General features: G+C 34.3%; 1 protein-coding gene across 5 annotated transcripts in view; it reads right to left on the bottom strand.

Moving 5' to 3' along the window:
- Window positions 1-2,563: 2,563 nt before the first annotated feature.
- The window catches only part of LOC106884337 (ATP-binding cassette sub-family C member 1), a 100,877-nt gene continuing 84,048 nt past the window's right edge, over window positions 2,564-19,392 (bottom strand). For all 5 annotated transcript variants that reach the window (XM_089353785.1, XM_089353783.1, XM_089353784.1 and 2 more), the window contains exons 24-31: window positions 16,593-16,792; window positions 14,423-14,549; window positions 11,834-11,935; window positions 10,019-10,165; window positions 8,583-8,741; window positions 6,677-6,843; window positions 5,209-5,403; window positions 2,564-2,923 (exon numbers count right to left, since the gene is read on the bottom strand). In XM_089353785.1, the coding sequence (XP_089209911.1) occupies window positions 2,803-2,923; window positions 5,209-5,403; window positions 6,677-6,843; window positions 8,583-8,741; window positions 10,019-10,165; window positions 11,834-11,935; window positions 14,423-14,549; window positions 16,593-16,792 (1,218 nt within the window). In that variant the 3' untranslated portion in view covers window positions 2,564-2,802. The remainder of the gene's footprint in view (window positions 2,924-5,208; window positions 5,404-6,676; window positions 6,844-8,582; window positions 8,742-10,018; window positions 10,166-11,833; window positions 11,936-14,422; window positions 14,550-16,592; window positions 16,793-19,392) is intronic.

Here is a 19,392-nt window from a genome sequence, read left to right as displayed (position 1 = left end):
TTCTACCTCAAATACTGATATATTTCTAATTTATCATTTGCTCAATGCCATTTAACCCAATTACTCCTACATTTGTAACTTCTTCAAAATGAAAACGATTCAGAATTTTTTGTTGATAATTTGTATGTTGGATTATTGATATTTATTAGGAGTTACATTTTTTTTTTTTTACATTAATATCAGACAAGAAAAACTGAATTTAAAAATTTTTTTTTTTTTTTTGTATTCTTATCAAAACTCTGCAAATATTCAAACCACAAGTTTTATTTACAATCTTTTGTATTTCATATGTAAAATCATTCTAAATTGCTAATGAGATATCAATTAAAAAAAATATTTTGTAAAAAAAATATCTAATTTCTGTTTTATTTTTATGACAACATTAATTTTGTAAAAAAATACTGAATATTTGTATATATATATATATATTTTAATTAACTATTATTAAAATCTATACTTGGCCTTTTTCTGTTCATCAGTTTTGAATTTGGCTCTTTGACTAAAAAATAATTTCAACATTACTCATTGAGCAAATGTCTAATATATAGTAATATGAATGGATAAATATCTCACTTGCATAGAAAGACTGCTGCAGCATTTTTTTTTTGTTTTTTATCTATCTGCTCAAATTACTGCCTGCATATATGGTAGAATCTATGATGACAACGTAGCTCATCTATAAAGTAAAGTATCTTAGGCCACACAGGAGTAATGACATGACAGACATGGTAATACCAAATAAAATACCTTTGTCATGTTTTGATTTCACATCCTTCCACCACTATAAATGTTTACCTTTTTAACCACTTGGGAGATGGAAAAAAGTTAATAAAATAAGCACTTGTATTACATTGAGATCAATTCAATCAGTTGTACTCTGCTTGGTTAGTAATCAATACTGATACCTAACCATGACATATTGCTGCAAATTTGAGGGACAGGCATATCCCACTCCCTATTTCATAGGTACTTTATTTCATTGACCTCACACTTTCTGGAAAGGTAAAATTGGCCTTGATAAGATTTGAACCCAAGTCATTATCTTTGATGTCCTCATTTGAGTATTGATTACTTACAATTGGCAGTCACTTTGTTTTAATGATGTGTATGTTTGGGGAGACTCAATACTAAATAGAAAATTCTGTGATTTCTTTGTGTTGAATGCAAATGTATGAACCTAATTTCGAAAATCCCTAATGTGTGTCCATGAGGATACAACCGATTCTTCATGCCCCTAAGTTAAAAATTAGTTCAACTATAATAATATATACATCCAAACTTAACTTAATTCTTAAACAAATTTAAATGTTTTCCATGTGATGTTCAACCCTATTTCAAGACAAGTGATCAAACTAGAAATTGAAACTGGGTCACAGACTTTGTTCCCTGAGATTTTACTGTAGCACTAAAATAACCACTTATTTCTTTAATATATAGAAACGATATTCTAATCATTAAGATAGCATATTTATAAGATACAATTGAATAGTCCAGTGTATTCTCTTCACATCTACTAATGAACAATCTCTTCCATATTCTTAGATCCAGAGCAACACAGTAAGCTTGATAAAAATTACAAAATTAAATAAAAAGGTTCTCTATATTTTTCCAATGAAACAGAGTAGGAATTTATGTCTTTACTTTTCCTTTGAGGTAAAATATCCACCATATTTAACTTTGAACATCAACCAGTACTATTATTGGGGATGAATCAAATCTGCAAAGGAACATCTGATTACCAGCACACTTACACCCACCCACTAACTAACTGACTGAAGTGTGGTTTCTTCTCTTTTTGCCTGTTCTGTCACTGTTATGAAGGCTTTTCCTCTAAACTAGCTATCTGAATACTCCTTACAACACACTCTGTACTAAATACTTTCTACCCAAAACTGTAACACTGAAATTCTCCAATCTGCTCACATTTTTTTATGCCTAATATGTTCAAACTGAAAATCGACTGCATTAATTATATTAGCTTTAGAGGGCCCACAACAGTCATCATCACTGATGTCCTCTTCTGATTTACTTGGGAGGTGGGGGGAAGAAACTCTTTTACAAGATATAGTCACTTGACTTAGAACAATTAGCAGTCAAATCTTAAATTATATCATACCATCTTAAATAAAGAGAACACACTGGACAGTCTAGCTCTTGGAGAAGAAAAACAAAAAGGCTATGGCTTGGACATATTTGATCATAGGTCCTGGGGTTATACAGATAATGTAGGTATGAAGTGGATGATTAAATGTCAGAGATGAGTTAATAAGATTATATTTCTGTAACTAACAACCTAAGTAATATCCTTAATGTAAATATTAAAAGTATAACATTTATCCACCAGGTCTTTAGTTTGAATTCAGTTCTATTCATGTACTTTCTTCAGTCATTTGACTGTGGCCATGCTGAAGCACATTGAGAAATAAGATACTTGATGATCAAATCAACTGTAACGTAATGTAGATGCAAATAATGAATCTGAAGAGATTAGTGGTTTGGAAAAATATCATCTTATAAAATGGAAGTAATGCATACCTCTCAATAAACTGAATACACAGTCCAGTTGTTTGAAAATAATTTTTCTCTCAAGTGTTTTAGTGAAAATTCAAAATAAAAAGGTAACAAAACAGATTCAACAAATTTTAAAAATTACATATAAAAATAGTCATATGCAATTTAAAAAAAAAATGAGAAAGAAATCACCATTGTATATAAAAGTTCCTGGATGGTATCAAATATACAGCCAAAGCCAATAAATTACAGTAGAAATGACTAAGGAGCCATAACAGAACTAGATTAATGTTACTGTTCTGCAACCAAATCAGCAGCTTTTGCCAAACTATAAAAAAGACTGTCTTTGTTCTGTAGAAGTACTCCAGGGGAATCAAACTCACATATTCTGCCTTTGTCCATTACTATTATCCTGAGAGAAAAAGAAAAAATATAAAATAACTGTTAAACCTATATAATGCAATATTTTCATTTTACTTGTAAAAAAGAATTTGACAGCCAATTTTTTTATTTATTTATTACAAGATTAGTAAATAAACTGTTAAACAATCACTATTTCTTGCCATTTTCCTTCACCATGAGGTAGGAATAGCAATTCTGAAAATTTGCTGGTTCAACTATTAAACCTGTCTCACAAGAGCAATAGTTTCCTAATTCTTTGCTAAAGATAAATTGGTCACTGATAATAGGCAAGTACCACATTTCTTTTTACATTTATGAATATCTATGTAAAGTTCATTTTAACTGAGACAGACCATCTGCTCTTTGAATGTTTTCTATAAATCTGGTTTAAGATAAACCATATTTACAGTTTTGGTAACCAAGTATTCTATTAGCTTCTCTGATGCTGTGGATTACTAAATAAGAGTTTAGCAATATTTCATTGTCAACAACAACCATTTGGAAAAGGCTGTTCACATGAGACAGTCTCATTTAGAATAGTGAATCAAGGCCACTTTTACATGATTGCTTGATCTACCAGAAATAACAGTATTTCACTCAAGTCATCCTGTAAAAAAAATGGAAGGTCATACAGGAGAATATACTCCCTAACATACAAACAGAAGGGATGCTTATGGCTAGATCACAGAACTACAATCAAAGCTAACCAGAGGTTAGACAACAAGTCCATATGATTGTATATTTAAGCTTTAATAATTTAATATCAGTTGCATCATGGTACAACCATATCTGCTATCGAAAAAAAAAAAAACATTCACTTTTTATTTCTTGAGGTACCACACTTTGTGTTATACCACAGCAATGGTGCAGTGTCAGTGATGAGACCATAGTAGTATAATGAAAATTTTTGACACCGCATGAAGTGAAATGTGAATGTAACAGGTTTTGTGAAATTTTAGATGGCAACAACTGGCTTTCCCTGATGCAATTACTTGAGTCACAACACAATGTCAGATCAAGATACTTACCAGAGAAATACAACTCTTGAAATTTAAAATTACTTTTCCTATGAAGATATCCACAGCTGGAGTCACATGCATATATATTGCAATAGCTTCAATTAACTTAACCCCTTAGTATTTAAACCTGCCATATCTGGCCAAAACATTCTACCTGCTTTATGTTCAAACTGTCAGGATCCAGCCTCTTACGCCTACCCTACAATGTCATTCTAAAAATATACAACCATATCATTGAAATCCCTAATTCATGAAGTAATACATGACCAATTCTAAACACTGTGCACTACATTTGACTGAATAATCTGAATGCGAAAGGGTTGAACATACCAATCATGGAGTCTGTCAAGTTCTGTTGTGTTAAAAGCATTTAAATTCACTAGTTAAAAATTAGATACTAAAAGCAGAATGCCTGACAAGTCTAGATGATCATCAAAATTGTCTCCAAAATAAGTAAAAAGTATTAAAGATGAAATGAGAAAAATAATTAAGTTTGATTAGGTAGACAGACAAGAAGTAGAAGAGTATGAAGAAAAGTAGGACTTATTTAACCTCTGATAATTATTAGAAAACAAACTTAGGAGTTCCAAGGGAAAGCAATACCAAGGGCATGATCCATAATAACCAAGTTCGTGATGAAAGGTAAAAATGTATTTAGTGATTTCATTTATACAATGAATACTTTAAAACAATTTCCCCCAGCTAAATCAAAGGTTAGCCTTGTGAGCTCTATTGAACTTGTCAGAGCTCCCTAAGCAATATTTTACAGCGAAATGTCTTTTCTTTTGCCTACCTTTCAGTTACCTATTACAACATGTAGGAATATAGGGTATATATTCTAAAACCAGATGCACATAGTAATGGCTTTTTTTTCTGTAATCATAATCATAAACCAAATGCCAGATAATTTTAATGGCTAACTGATAAATGAAGTTTCACACAATGACCTGTATCTATTAAACCACAGAGTGTGCTTTAGAAGGTTTAATCAATGATCCTGCATTTACATTATGGACAAAGGAAAGACATGAACACCTTGTTTATACCTCACTTGTTATATTTAGTCTGTACTGAGGCAGTTTGAACATCAGAAATAAAATTAACTGGTGAGTGGTAAATTTGCAACAATATGATTTTTATCATCGACTGATTGCAATAAAAAAAAAAAATTAAAAAAATGAAAGGGAAATAGAAAAAAAACAACAACATACAACATGAGAAACAAAACAAAGGCTATGATGGTGAATGTAAAATAGATAAATGGGAAGTGGCTTACTTAGAATAATCCATGATAGTATTAAGTCTGTGAGCAATTGTGATGACAGTGGAATCTTTGAATTCGGAACGGATGGTTTGTTGTATAAGGGCATCAGTTTCCAAATCAACTGCTGCAGTAGCTTCATCCAATATTAATATTTTACTTTTTCTCAGAAGAGCACGGGCAAGACAAAGAAGTTGCCTCTGTCCTAAACTGAACACAAAATTTTTAAAAATCACATTTTTGTGGACAAATATTTCTTGTAAAAAAAATTTCCTACATTTCAGCTATCATATCAATTTCTTGCACTGTATTTAAGACCAAATTCTAAAGCAGATCTACACTAAACTCAATTTCAATGGGCATCACACTGAAGCACTTGTGAATTATTGGTTTCAAAGGATAGTGCTAGTGCCACATAAAAAGCATCCAATCCACACTGTGAAATGGCTGGCATTTGGAAGGGCATCCAGTTATAAAAATCATGCCAAAACTGACCTCACCTCTGCTGGTTCCATGTGCAAAAACAGACACAGAAATCCGGTGCAGTCTTCTGCCTGGCCAACTCATGCCAGCATGGAAGGCAGATGTTAAACGATGATGATGAATCTTCTAAACTGAAAGATAATTTCTTGTTTTGCCATGGAGCTATTTACCCAATTTGTATTTGGCATACTTTTTTTAAAGAAACCTGTGATATAAGTTTCTTTGAATGCTTTAAACCCCTTTTCAAAACTTTGGTTAGTAAATTATATATTGCAGATATTACAAGTAGTGTAAATTCCTACGATTTTATCCACATTTTTCATGTTTTTGCTCCTAACTTTGTTTTACCTGAATTGTTTGGTCATTTTAAGGAGCCTATTTTACCTTCTTTTACTGTTTTCAGAATTTGTGACCATACAGAAACATTGCACTCAAACAGATTTCTTTACTTACTATCCCCTCCACTGTGCTTCATTTTGGACTTAATTTATTGATCTCTATAATTTGAAGGACTAAGTTCTCCTTGGTGTAAAGGGATGAAACTCAATATAATATTTTTATTCAATGCATCATCATTGTATGAGCAGTTGCACTCCTTTGTCAGCCTTCACCACTTCATTGCTTGGTGATTCTTTATCCAACAGTTATCTTTGTATTTAGTTGTAGCCCTTCACATTTTGAATTCAAATTTTGTCAAGGTCAGTTTTGTTTTTCATCCAAATTTCTTCATCAGAACCTTTTTTGGGTTGATGAATTATAGTACCAGCCAAATACTCGAGTTGGTTTAATTGACAACACTCTCTTCCTAAATCTGTGGTCTTGTGCCAATGTTAGAAATTAATATAGAACAAAAAGAATGAATTCTATAGATAAAATCCCTTTAAAATGAGAATTATTATAGTAAAGTCTTTTGTACAGATTTTTCTATTCTCTATATGTGATGCTGAATAAAGACTCACAATTACACTAACTTATTGCTATATTAAACCAGTTACATTACCTGAGGTTTTCGCCACCTTCTGCACATTCATGTAGCAAGCCTTTTGGTTGAGATTTTACAAACTCATTCAAATGAGAATGTTCTAAAGCCTCCCATAATTGGCTGTCAGTATAGTAGTCAAATGGATCCAAATTCATACGTAATGTACCAGAGAATAATATTGGATCCTGCAACAGTCAAATACTAGTGACATCACAGGAATAGGAGATATAAATAATATACTAGCATATTACAAACACTAATGGAGATAGTACTTTAGCATGGTTTTAGTCATGACAGATAAAATAAACTGAAGAAAAATGTAAATTGTAAAATGTATTAACATTTTTTGCTTGATTCAAAGTAATGCTCAAACTTCTGAGTTAGGGCAACTGCCACAGTTAGGGGTTTAACTCTTTTGCTACCATATTTCTATTCAAATACACTGCCATTGTTTAAATTAATTTTGAAAGTAACAAAGAATTTAGCAAAATAACTTCATCACTATTGAGTTAGTGTTTGGAACAGAAATTAACATCATAGAATCAAGGGTGGTCTGAAGTTGGTTGATATCAAAAGGGTTAAAAAAATTAGAGCTGACTCTCACATCAGATGCTTTTACTGATTTTTAAAAGTAGTACTTAAGAACTGTGAAGGCACATGGCTCAGCAATTGGAACATTGGGCTCACAATCATGAGGTAGTGAGTTCGATTCCTGGACTAGGCTGTGTGTTGTGTTCTTGAGCAAGACACTTTATTTCACATTCCTCCAGTTCACTCAGCTGTAGAAATGAGTTGTGACATCACTGGTGCCAAGCTGTATCAGCCTTTGCCTTTCCCTTGAATAACATGGATGGCATGGAGAAGGGAGGCTGGTATGCATGGGCGACTGCCGGTCTTCCATAAACAACCTTGCCTGGACTTGTGCCTCAGAGGGGATCTTTCTAGACACAATCCCATGGTCATTCATGACCGAAGGGGCTCTCTACCCTCTTACTTAAGAATTACAGCTAGTTAATTTGTATGATAGTGGCCTGTGTTTCTAGTACCACGCTATGTCTCTGGCAGGGATATTTCACTTTCAATAATCCAAGAGGTAAAGGCAGGAAGCTGGTAGAATTGTTAGCACACCAGGCAAAATGCTAAGCAGCATTTCATCTATCTTTACATTTTGAGTTCAAATTCTGCTGAGGTTGACTCTGTCTTTCATAATTTCAAGGTCGATAAAATAAATACCAGTTGAGTACTGGAGTTGATGTAATCAACTTTGTTCCTTCCCTTGAAAATGCCTTGAGCCAGAATTTGAAGCCAATATTCTAGGAGGTAGGTAATTGGCAAATATTTCTTTAGATTGCAGTATTGAGCATAAGTTTCGTCATAGGTGAAACCTGTAAGAAAGACCCTTTGCCCAGTTGCTCCACTAACCAGAAATAACAGCCAGATCTATCTGCCTCACATTACACAATATCTTAAATAAGGAAAGGATACATTAAATAACACAGTCTAGAGAAAAGATAAATAACCACAGCTGTAATTTCTTAGATCATAGGTCTGCTGGATCAGGTTTGACTTGCAGCTAAAGCATCAACAATATATAACAGACTGGTATGTTATTTAGTGGAAGAATTATCTCTTATTTGCTGAGCAACTTGGAAACTATGACATACTTTAATGCATCATCTTTTATTAAGGCTGGAGGATAAAGATAGACAAAACGAGATACAGACAGTAAACAAATTCAAAAAACAAACAAACAAATAAAAAATTTAGAAGCTGACTGATTAAGATATTCAACTAATGGTTCAAATATAAAAGTATATAACAATTCAACTCATGACCAAGAATTTAGTATTATCACTATTGAATAAGAACCATCTTTTCAAAAAAGGAAGAAAACAGTTTGAGTGAAATTTTATTTTAAACTTACCTGTGGTATGATAGTAAGTTTAGACCTTAAGTCATATAATCCAATCTTTGAGACATTAACGTCATCAATAATAATTGAACCTTCAGCTGCTTCAATAATGCGAAACAAGCTCAGAGTTAGTGAGGATTTACCAGCTCCAGTTCTGCCAACAATACCAACCTATAAGTTTAGGATAAAATAAAAATAGGTTGACACAATTAAATTTTTGTTTTACAACCAGAAAAAAATTACATCATTTGAAATACTTATTTAGAAATCTGAGAAATTTCTTTAGCTTGTCAACCATTCCAATGCCAACAAAGCTTGATAATAATTAACTGATAATTTTGCTCCAAGGTGTTGTGTGTACCAAACTTTTCATCAAGCATATAGACTCTATACGAAAACATGTCAATTTAAAAATTCAACTCGATGAAAAATAAAACATTTTTTTTATTAATCTACAGACATCTCTTAATAACATTTAATCGAAATAATAAATTGTATTTATTTTATATGATCCTCTCTCTAAAACAATTTTTTTTTTATTTAAAGGCATATAAATTAGAGTGGTGGAAATTGTGCATAAAATAAAAGTATGGGTTTTGCAATAATTTATAACGGTTCTATGTCAAAATAAGTTTGGTAACTGCTGAGCAATAATGTTGTTGTAAGTAAAAACAAGTGCTGTTTACAAGTTTTTATTTTATGTAACAACTGGTAAACAACAGCCTCACTGAATACAAATTTCCAAAGAACCAGTTACTAATTTATGACATTTCTGACAGCAAAAGTGACACAGAAATGTCTATTAACTCTTTAGAATTTAAACTGGCCACATCCAGTCCAAATATTCTACCTGTTTTATGTTCAAACTGGCCAGATCTGGCCTCTCACACATACTTTACAATGCTATTCTAAAAATAAACAATCATATTGTTCAAAGCTACAAGATAATGTATGATTAATACAAAATTACACTAGACAGAGTAATCTGAATGCTAAAGGGTTAACATAATGAAAATATTGGAACAAATATAAAAATCCACCCCTGCAAAAAACACTATTTGAAGAAGATTCATTTTTCAGTCTTGTCATTGATGGTTACATCCTTCACTAAGATACACTGACAAAGAACACACACACACACAGATGCATGGTAGGCTTCTGCATCATTTCTGTTCACCAAATTATGCCCAGGAATTTACACACTGAGATCAAACTCAGAACATGTTTGTGAAGTGAAAGTCTTAACCGTGAAGCCATAGAGAAAGAAAAGTTTTAAAGAACCAAGTCTTACGAATACTTTATCACATTTTTTTTTTTGTTATACAAAAGTACCTTCCCTAGCTAATAGTTTAGTTCTGTTTTCTTTTGACTGAAAAAAAAGATGAGTGTCTTATTGAATATCTAAATGCTTATTTTCTAATATATCAGCATGCTTTTGCATAAATTACCTTTTCCATTGGCAAAATGCGACAACTTATGTCTTTAATAACCAGATCCATATTTTCTCGATAACGTGTGGCATAGTTACTAAAGACTACCTCTCCCTTTTCTGGCCATTCGGGAGCTGGTTTGTTGTTTTTTATTTCGTAGGGACCCTGCAAAAAAAGAAAAAAAAAATATTGCTGTTGGTTAATAAAAGAGAGATTAGCATTTCATTTAGGCTTAGAAATCAAGTAGCAGTCTGATTTTCTTCATATTTTTAGTGTACTCATCAATATCTATATTACCAAATATTAAAAGTAGTATACAAATGGAGAAGGGAGGAGAAAGAGAGAGATGGAATGTATGATGCAGAATTTGTTAGAAACCCCAATTTTTATTACATCTCTACATATTGGGATGTAAATTTGTGACTATTGTGAATCTATCTGTATTTCATTTATTGTCATATTTTGTCATTAAAAAGTGGGGTGGGGAGTGGATGAAAATTATGGAGTACTTAACGAATTTATTAAAGTATTTATTGTTGCTCTTGCAATCTAGTTCAAATTGTTAGGTATAAAAGGCGTCCCTATCTTTTATCAACCATTCAGAAACTGTTTTAGTTCTTTCCTATTTCATAAAGATTCTGTAAAAAATTCATTCTTATAAATAAATATATGACTAGAAAAGACTGAGATTGCTTTTCATCTCTCCTTTGTCAAGAAGCATGTACCAGTAACATACTAGAATCATTGCATTTGTTCTATGTTTCTTGTCAACTATTGTTCAACAACAACTGCCGCCACCACCACCTGGTTTGGAAGCAAACCTCTTAACCACACAGTCATGCCTGCACAGTTATATATAATAAGGACCAGACTAAATGACTATGTTTCACACCTGTTTTTCAGTTTTTATGCTAGCATAGGTTGGATAAAACCTTATTATTGAAGCACAACATTACAGTTTTCTGTGACCAGCACTAACTTGTTTTTCAAGTGATGCATTTTATATTCCATTTGTCTTTGAAAGTACAGAGCTGTGCATTGATTTGTTAATAGGGAATGTCAGCATAATGATATAATTTTTGCTCAAGTGATTTTGCATAAGATGCAGAATATAGACTTTTACATGCATACAACTAACTTTCATACAGTTTCCATCAACCAATTTCTCTCCCAAGACAGTTGATCTAAAGCTATAGTAAAAAACACATGCAGTGAGATGGAATTTGGAACCACAAAACCAAGTGATTACGAAGTGAAATCCATATCTACTCAGTCATGCTTGGTGCCTCTTATAGTTTTTTTCCATTTTTTCTTCTCTGTTCTTAGTCTAAATTTACATATTTGACTTTACCTTTCAGCTTATAAACTGATTCAATTATCTTGTAGCCCTTTCATGAGTGAACTTTGATTATCCTTCTATCATCATCCTCATCATCCAGTTGGATGACTTGCCTGGACCAATGATTTGTATTAGTCATTTGATAGCTGAATGCCTCATCTGTCTGTGCATGCTGTGACTGAAGATGATAGCAGTGGTTCACTAACTGAACTGGTTGATCCTGGCCATTGATAGTTTGTCTGTTCATCAGCTCAGCATCTAGTGATATTCACCATTAACTCATTAAATTCTAATGCTGAAATAGTTCACATCCAGCGTGCTGCACCCCATGATTTCAGCATAACTCTCTAAAGTTTGATTCAAATGCCTACACTACACTCCCCAATAAAATACTGATCTTTTACCTAATGAAAAGACATTAATATTCAATAAAGTAAATGTAAGTTAGAATCCATCCATCAAAGGCTTAGAGTAATAATTTAAATTATATTTACCTCAGTTGGAATTTCTGAATACTCCTTTATTCTTTCTACAGCAACAATGTTGGTCTCAAGTTCACTGGCCATGCGGATGAACCAGTTCAATGTTTGAGTGACCTAAAATAAAAAAACAGCATATAATTGCAGTAATCGCAATAATTTCTGGTTCTGGCAGACTATCACAATTTTAAAGTGAAAGAGAGTGTCGATAACTAAATTGATCCTACTATGTGGTTGATCCTAATTTTAGCTACTTTAAAGAAAAGGAAAGAAGCTGATCCTGGCATGATTTTGAAATCTGGAAGTAGCACTGGAACAAAATACTATTATTAGTCAGACTAGTTATCCTCAATTTTTTTTCAACTTCATGGTGCACTGGAGATATATACATATATATAAATATTAACCCTAGGATGCCGGGTGAAATGCTTAGCGGTATTTCGTCTGCCATTACGTTCTGAGTTCAAATTCCGCCGAGGTCAGCTTTGCCTTTCATCCTTTCGGAGTCAATTAAATAAGTACCAGTTACGCACTGTGTCGATGTAATCGACTTAATGCCTTTGTCTGTCCTTGTTTGTCCCCTCTATGTTTAGCCCCCTGTGGGCAATAAAAAAATAAATATTAATCCTACTAGTGCAATTCTGACAAAGTTAAAAATTATTAATACGCCACACTTGGAAAGTTAAACAAACTGTGCTTTAATCCTTTAGCATTCAGATTACTTTGTCAAATATTCTGCTTATTTATTCACATTGTTTTGAATTAATCATGCTCTATCTCATAGCTTTGAAATTTTGATGATGTGATTGCTTATTTCTAAAATGACACTGCAGGGTAGGTGTGAGATGCCAAATCTGGTTGATTTCAAGATAAAGCAGGTAAAATATTTTGGCTGGATATGGCTGGTTTAAATGCTAAAGGGTTTAAAATTAAATTTTAGGTAAAAATACAAAAATTAATATGGATTTTCTAAAGCCTTCAATTGAAAAGATCCACATAGGCACAAGAGTGGCTGTGTGGTAAGTAGCTTGCTTACAAACCACATATATCTGGGTTCAGTCCCACTGTGTGGTACATTGGTCAAGTGTCTTCTGCAATAGCCTCGGGCTGACCAAAGCCTTGAGAGTGGATTTGGTAGATGGAAACTGAAAGAAGCCTGTCATATATATATATATATATATATATATCATCATCATCATTGTTTAACATCTGCTTTCCATGCTAGCATGGGTTGGACGATTTGACTGAGGACTGGTGAACCAGATGGCTGCACCAGGCTTCAATCTGATCTGGCAGAGTTTCTACAGCTGCATGCCCTTCCTAACGCCAACCACTCCGAGAGTGTAGTGGGTGCTTTTATGTGCCACCGGCACAAGGGCTAGTCAGGCAATACTGGCTATGACCACGCTCCAAATGGTGTTTTTTACGTGCCACCTGCACAGGAGCCAGACTAGTGGCACTGTCAACGACTCGCTCGAATGTTTTTTCACGTGCCAGTAAGGCGATGCTGGTAATGATCACTCTCAAATGGTGCTATTTACGTGCCACCGGCGCGGAAGCCAGACAGCTTCTCTGGCAATTATCATGCTCGGACGGTGCTGTTAGTGCTCCACTGGCACAGGTCCAGTCATTGAATTTGGTTCAATTACAATTTCTTTTCACTTGCCCCAACAGGTCTACGCAAGCAGAGTTTATTGTCCAATGAAGGAAAGGTTGGCATGGGTGCCAGTTGTCAAATTTGGTTCGATTTCAATTTCACTTGCCTCAACAGGTCTTTGCAAGCAGAGTTTAGCGTCCAATGAAGGAAAGATACGCATAAGTGGGCTGCCTACACCCATGGCAAAGGCCACGGATTATGGTCTCACTTGGCTTGCTGGGTCTTCTCACGCACAGCATATTTCCAAAGGTCTCGGTCACTAGTCATTGCCTCGGTGAGGCCTAATGTTCGAAGGTTGTGCTTCATCACCTCATCCCAGGTCTTCCTCTTCCACAGGTTCCCTCAATCGCTAGGGTGTGGCACTTTTTCACACAGCTATCCTCATCCATTCTTGCCACATGAACATACCAGTGCAATCGTCTGTTTTGCACACAACTGATACTTCTTAAGTCCAACTTTTCTCTCAAGGTACTTACACTGACATTACACAGCCTTCGGAGCATACTGGCTTTATTTCTTGCGAGCTTACGCATGTCCTCAGCAGTCACGGTCCATGTTTCACTGCCATGTAGCATGTCCCTCACCATCCCTTGACAACCGATGTTGGTGTGTTTATGTCCCCATAACTTAGCGCTTCAGCTTAAGAGACCAATAGAATAAGTACTAGGCTTACAAAGAATAAGTCTTGAGGTTGATTTGTTTGGCTAAAGGTGGTGCTCCAGCATGGCCACAGTCAAATGACTGAAACAAGTAAAAGAAAAAAGAATATTCCTATCAATTGGTTTTATTAATTTGATAATTATCATCTTGGTACCCTCACCTCTATTATCACTTGTCAGTTATTTGATTTCACCTTCAAGCTATCTAGAGAGGCTATGATTAGAATAACAAGACAGAACCCCACTCCCACAAACAACCCCCCCCATAACTTTTATAGATTTACTTACACTGAGAGCATATGTTACAGCAAGTCCAACACTGCCAGGAGTGAGTGAATTTCGGTTGGTCACAGAAAAGACAGCAGAAAAGAATACAATCAGATTACTCATAAATTCAGTTCTAAAAGCCAGCCACCTAGTAAAAATAAAAAAAGAAAAGGTAAAGAACAAACATGTCAGCAAAGGAGTCCTTAAATGGTCATTTGACTTGTGAGAAACAACAGTCAAATCTCTCTCAGTTCACACAATACCATTCAGAAAAAAAGGCATACTGATGGAGAATTTAGTCTTTGATACACTATAGCTAAAGTTCAAGAGATCAGATGGTGACAAGTGGATTGTCTTTGATCATAATTTGGCTCAGTTGGAGCTGACTTGGTACTAAACACTATCACCACATTACCACAACTCCCCCCTCCAAAAAAAAAACAAAAAAAACATTCAATGGCTGTCAGTTTGCAACCGCATTATTTTGGTAACAACGGAGGGTAGAGGATTAAGGACGAAGATACCTTAGTGGGATTTAAACTCAGAATATAAAGAGCCAGAACAAATACTGCAAGACAAATTTTTCCAATGCTCTAACAATTTTGCCAATCAACTGCCCTAATAAAAGTTCATAAAAGTAAAAATATTAATTGTTTCTAACATAGGTACAAGGTTGAAATTTGAGGGGAAAGAGTTAAGTCAAATTAAACTGACTCCAGTACTTGATTGCTATTTTATTTTATCAATCATTTGTTGGCACTCTGTCGCTTACGATGTCGAGGGTTCCAGTTGATCCGATCAATGGAACAGCCTGCTCGTGAAATTAAGATGCAAGTGGCTGAGCACTCCACAGACACGTGTACCCTTAACGTAGTTCTCGGGGATATTCAGCGTGACACAGTGTGACAAGGCTGACCCTTTGAATTACAGGCACAACAGAAACAGGAAGAAAGAGTGAGAGAAAGTTGTGGTGAAAGTGTACAGCAGGGTTCGCCACCATCCCCTGCTGGAGCCTCGTGGAGCTTTAGGTGTTTTCGCTCAAATTCCGCTTATTTATTCACATTGTTTTGAATTAATCATGCTCTATCTCACAACGCCCGGTCCGGGAATTGAAACCGCGAGTCTGCTGCCCTAACCACTGGGTCATTGCACCTCCACTTTATCAATCATAGGTAAGGATAAAAGGCAAAGTTGATCTTAGTAGGATTTGAACTCGGAATGTAAAGAGCTGGAAGAAGTGCCATTAAGCATTTTGTTGAGCATCGCAATGATTTTGCCATTTGATGCTGCTGTGGATCATAATAACATAACAATAATAATCCTTTCTACTATAGGCACAAAGCCTAAAATTTTGGGAGACGACTAGTTGATTACATTGACCCCAGTGCATAGCTGGTACATATTTCATTGACCCCAGTGAAATTTGAACTCAGTACTGTCTAACTGAGGTCCTTGTTGTGACTTGACAAACAGTACAAACCCTCAGTAGACACAAATTCTTCAATCATCAACTTCATGATATTGTTTACTGTGTGACGTCTATAATAATAATAATAAATAAATAAATAAATGCCCTGATGCAGTACTAAGCAGTGACTCTCATGGCTCCTGATTTTAACTGATTAGAAGTGTTATCATGTATACTGTTTTGTCTTGGTATAAAAGATAGTCTACAGCAAATATTCTGCTCTCAATACCACAGATTTGCATGCCAGTTGTTTGATCATAACTAGTTGAGCATGTCCCTTAGTGGCTGATGATATGTGCATCTCTGATCATGAGCAGAAGTAGTGGGGGAGCACCATAGCCATGTGTTGAGAGGAATATTTTAGGGTTTGAATAATTCATCTCTGGAAACATGGGTGTTTTGTTCAACATCCTTAAACAACTCTTATTTAGAGACCTTTTGAGTGAGATGGGCTACTTGACATGAAGGAAATTCTAACTGGGCCCCCACCTGCAAGGTCATGTGCTGTTTATTTTCATATAAGGTCATCATGTCGCACACACATGGTTGTGATGAATGTGTCTGGTTTACCCTTATCAGATGGGTAGTTGTGATGGGTATACTAGGCTTCATATATTTTACTCCAGTGCCACTCTGATGGCATGTACTGCATTCTCACTCAATAACAATAATAAAAACAACAACAATAATAATAATAATAATATATAGAGAAGATAAAATTACCTGTTAATGACCAAGCTAGGATAATAAGTTATGTTGTAATCATCAACTCGCTTTTCAGACTCTCTGATGAAATCATTTTGTTTGTTGAAGGCTCGGATTGATGTAGCTCCTGACACAGTTTCTCCAAAATGAGAAAATATCGGTGATCGGCTGACTGACTCTAACCGTTTTAATTGACGTGAGGTAGCAATGTAAATACGCTGTATCAAGGCAAAGAAATATATTAATAATTAGCAAAGTGTTTTTTTGTTCTGTTTTATAATCATATTTTCTATTTGAAACTTGAGGTATGTGAACAAAAATATAAACAAAACATCTTCTACTTCTTCCACTCACTTTTGGTGCCCCTATTCTACCAATTCCTAGCCACCATGTACCTCTAAGGTCTACACTAACACTTCACCAATTTCTTGCTCTCCCCATCCTCCCTTCAGCAAAAAACCTGCTTTGCTCTGGCCTTTTTCTCTCATATTTTACCCCTCTCTACACCTTATCCTCCTAGTATAAAGTTTGCCTTCCCCACTTGAGTTGAAAGTCTTATAAGCTGCATGCCAACTGCATTACTGCTGGTGGTATGAAAAAAAAAAAGCATCCAGTGCACACTGTAAAGTGGTTGGCATTAGGAAGGGCAGCCAGCTGTAGAAATCTTGCAAACAGACACTTGAACATGATGCAGTCCTTGGGCCCATTGGATCCTGTCAGCCATTTAAACCATGCCAGCAAAGAACTGCATATACATGCACAAAAAGAATAACAAAACAGTAATTATTTGGCTTCTAATAAATTGTTATATACCTAAGGACTATTAACACAAAGATTATATGCTAATATTTTTTGTGTTTTATAGCTTCAGGTCATTTTTAATCAAGCAGACCCATGACAGTAAGAACATGGTTCTCAGAAGCTTTAGAAATTCTATACTAATACTTGAACAGCTTGAAAAATATATTATTCACAATTTTTTTTAGAGACAAAATCCCAAAACAAATAGTTTTATGATAAAGTGACAACTTGTAAATTTATATCAATATGAGTGAATAACGTTTAAGTTTGAGAAAATTAAAATTTACTAGTGGGTCCCATGAATATTTCATGGAATTAATAGTAAACCTATTGGGTTATTTCTGAAAACTTTATCCAAAAAAAACCTGAAAGTGTAGCCTGTGTTGTGTCTGTATGGAAAGATAGTTGCTCATCTGCTACTCATTGAAAAGTGAAAGAAATTGGAATAGGATGGTTACCTAATGAACTTTATATACTTTATGCACAATTTTATAGACTTAATACACAGCACTAATAAAATAAATATTTACTCTTATTTTTCTATTTCCCCATAAAGAAAAAATATCTCATACATATGATACAACCTTTAGTTAAACTGCATATATCTGCCATGTAAATAAGCTTGAATATTTCATGGAATTGCACTTATGTGCCTGTGTTAAGTGATAGGTGATGTAAAAAACTTAGTTCAATTAAGACAAAACAAAAAAAAAAAAAAAACACTTTTCACTATCCAATCACCACCACCATCATCATCTCCCTACCTCTCTGCCTTTCCTTAACCTCACCCCTCTGTTAAAATTATATTTTAAACTCTCCTCCTCTACTTTCAACTCACTTTTTTAACCACAAAATAAATATTACGTTCCCCCTACCTCATGTCATAGACGCTTTTCTCTCTGCCTTATCCTCTTTTTCTCTCTCCCTTTCCCTTCAACTAATCACGTGAAAGTGTTACAATTACATCCCCTATACCTCATGCCATGGACACTTCTCTCGCCCTCTTTTTCTCTCGTCACATGAAAACATTACCCATGGGCTAAGTAAAGCAATGACAAGCAGAATTATTATAAGGTGAGTATAAATCCAGCACCAATGTTTCTTACTTAGTGTTAAAATTGTTTTAACAAAGATCTTAAATTGATTTAGCAAACAACTTTATTAATTACAAAGACAAGATTTAGTAAAATTATTAACCTTTACATTTCAGCAACATGAAACAAAAGCAAAAAACAAATCTAGATTATTTTATGAATTCAAGAACACTTTATGAGAAAATATTTGTATTATATGTATGATGTAAGTGAAAGTGCTTAGTGTGATTATCTATATAGCTTATATTTTACTATAATTGAAAATGAAATAATCTAGACTAATTTATGAGAAAAGATTTTAAGCCTTTTATATAGCAACTCCTGTCTGAGGCCACTCACACTTAAGATTTTATATTTGAATAAAAATATTGCATGAAATAGAATGATATCAGTTTATCAACAACAACATAATAAATACCAATATATGAAGTTAGATATTTTGTTGAACGCCCAAAGTCCTGATTATATCAATATATAAGAAATAATGTACGTGTTAGAAATTTAATCACGAAAGGGTTAAGCTGATATGCCTATGAGTCCTAAACAGTCTATAAGAAACACATGAAATATTTCAATTCTTTTCACACAATGGCTTTACAGCATCCTGCACATCTGCTGGAAAAACAAGATCCTGGGCAATGAAGTGCTACAGTAAGCCAATATTCCAATCTTGTACATCCTCTTGTAAAGACTGAGGTGAAAGACTTGTGAATTTGAGAAACTAACATAGAGATCTTTTACAAATGTTAGGAACTTGTGAAATATGTAGAATGGCACTCCAGACCTCAGTCAAACTGTCCAACCCATACCAGCATGGAAAATGGACATTAAACGATGATGATGATGATTATGAACCAGGCAGAAAACTGAATATGCTTGCTCATTGCAAATAGCCACCAACTAAAAAAAAGCAGAAAGGTTCC

Source organism: Octopus bimaculoides, chromosome 6, assembly GCF_046866305.1.
Source record: "Octopus bimaculoides isolate indiv1 chromosome 6, ASM4686630v1, whole genome shotgun sequence".
NCBI lineage: Eukaryota > Metazoa > Mollusca > Cephalopoda > Octopoda > Octopodidae > Octopus > Octopus bimaculoides.
This window is presented reverse-complemented; position numbering and strand designations above follow the sequence as displayed.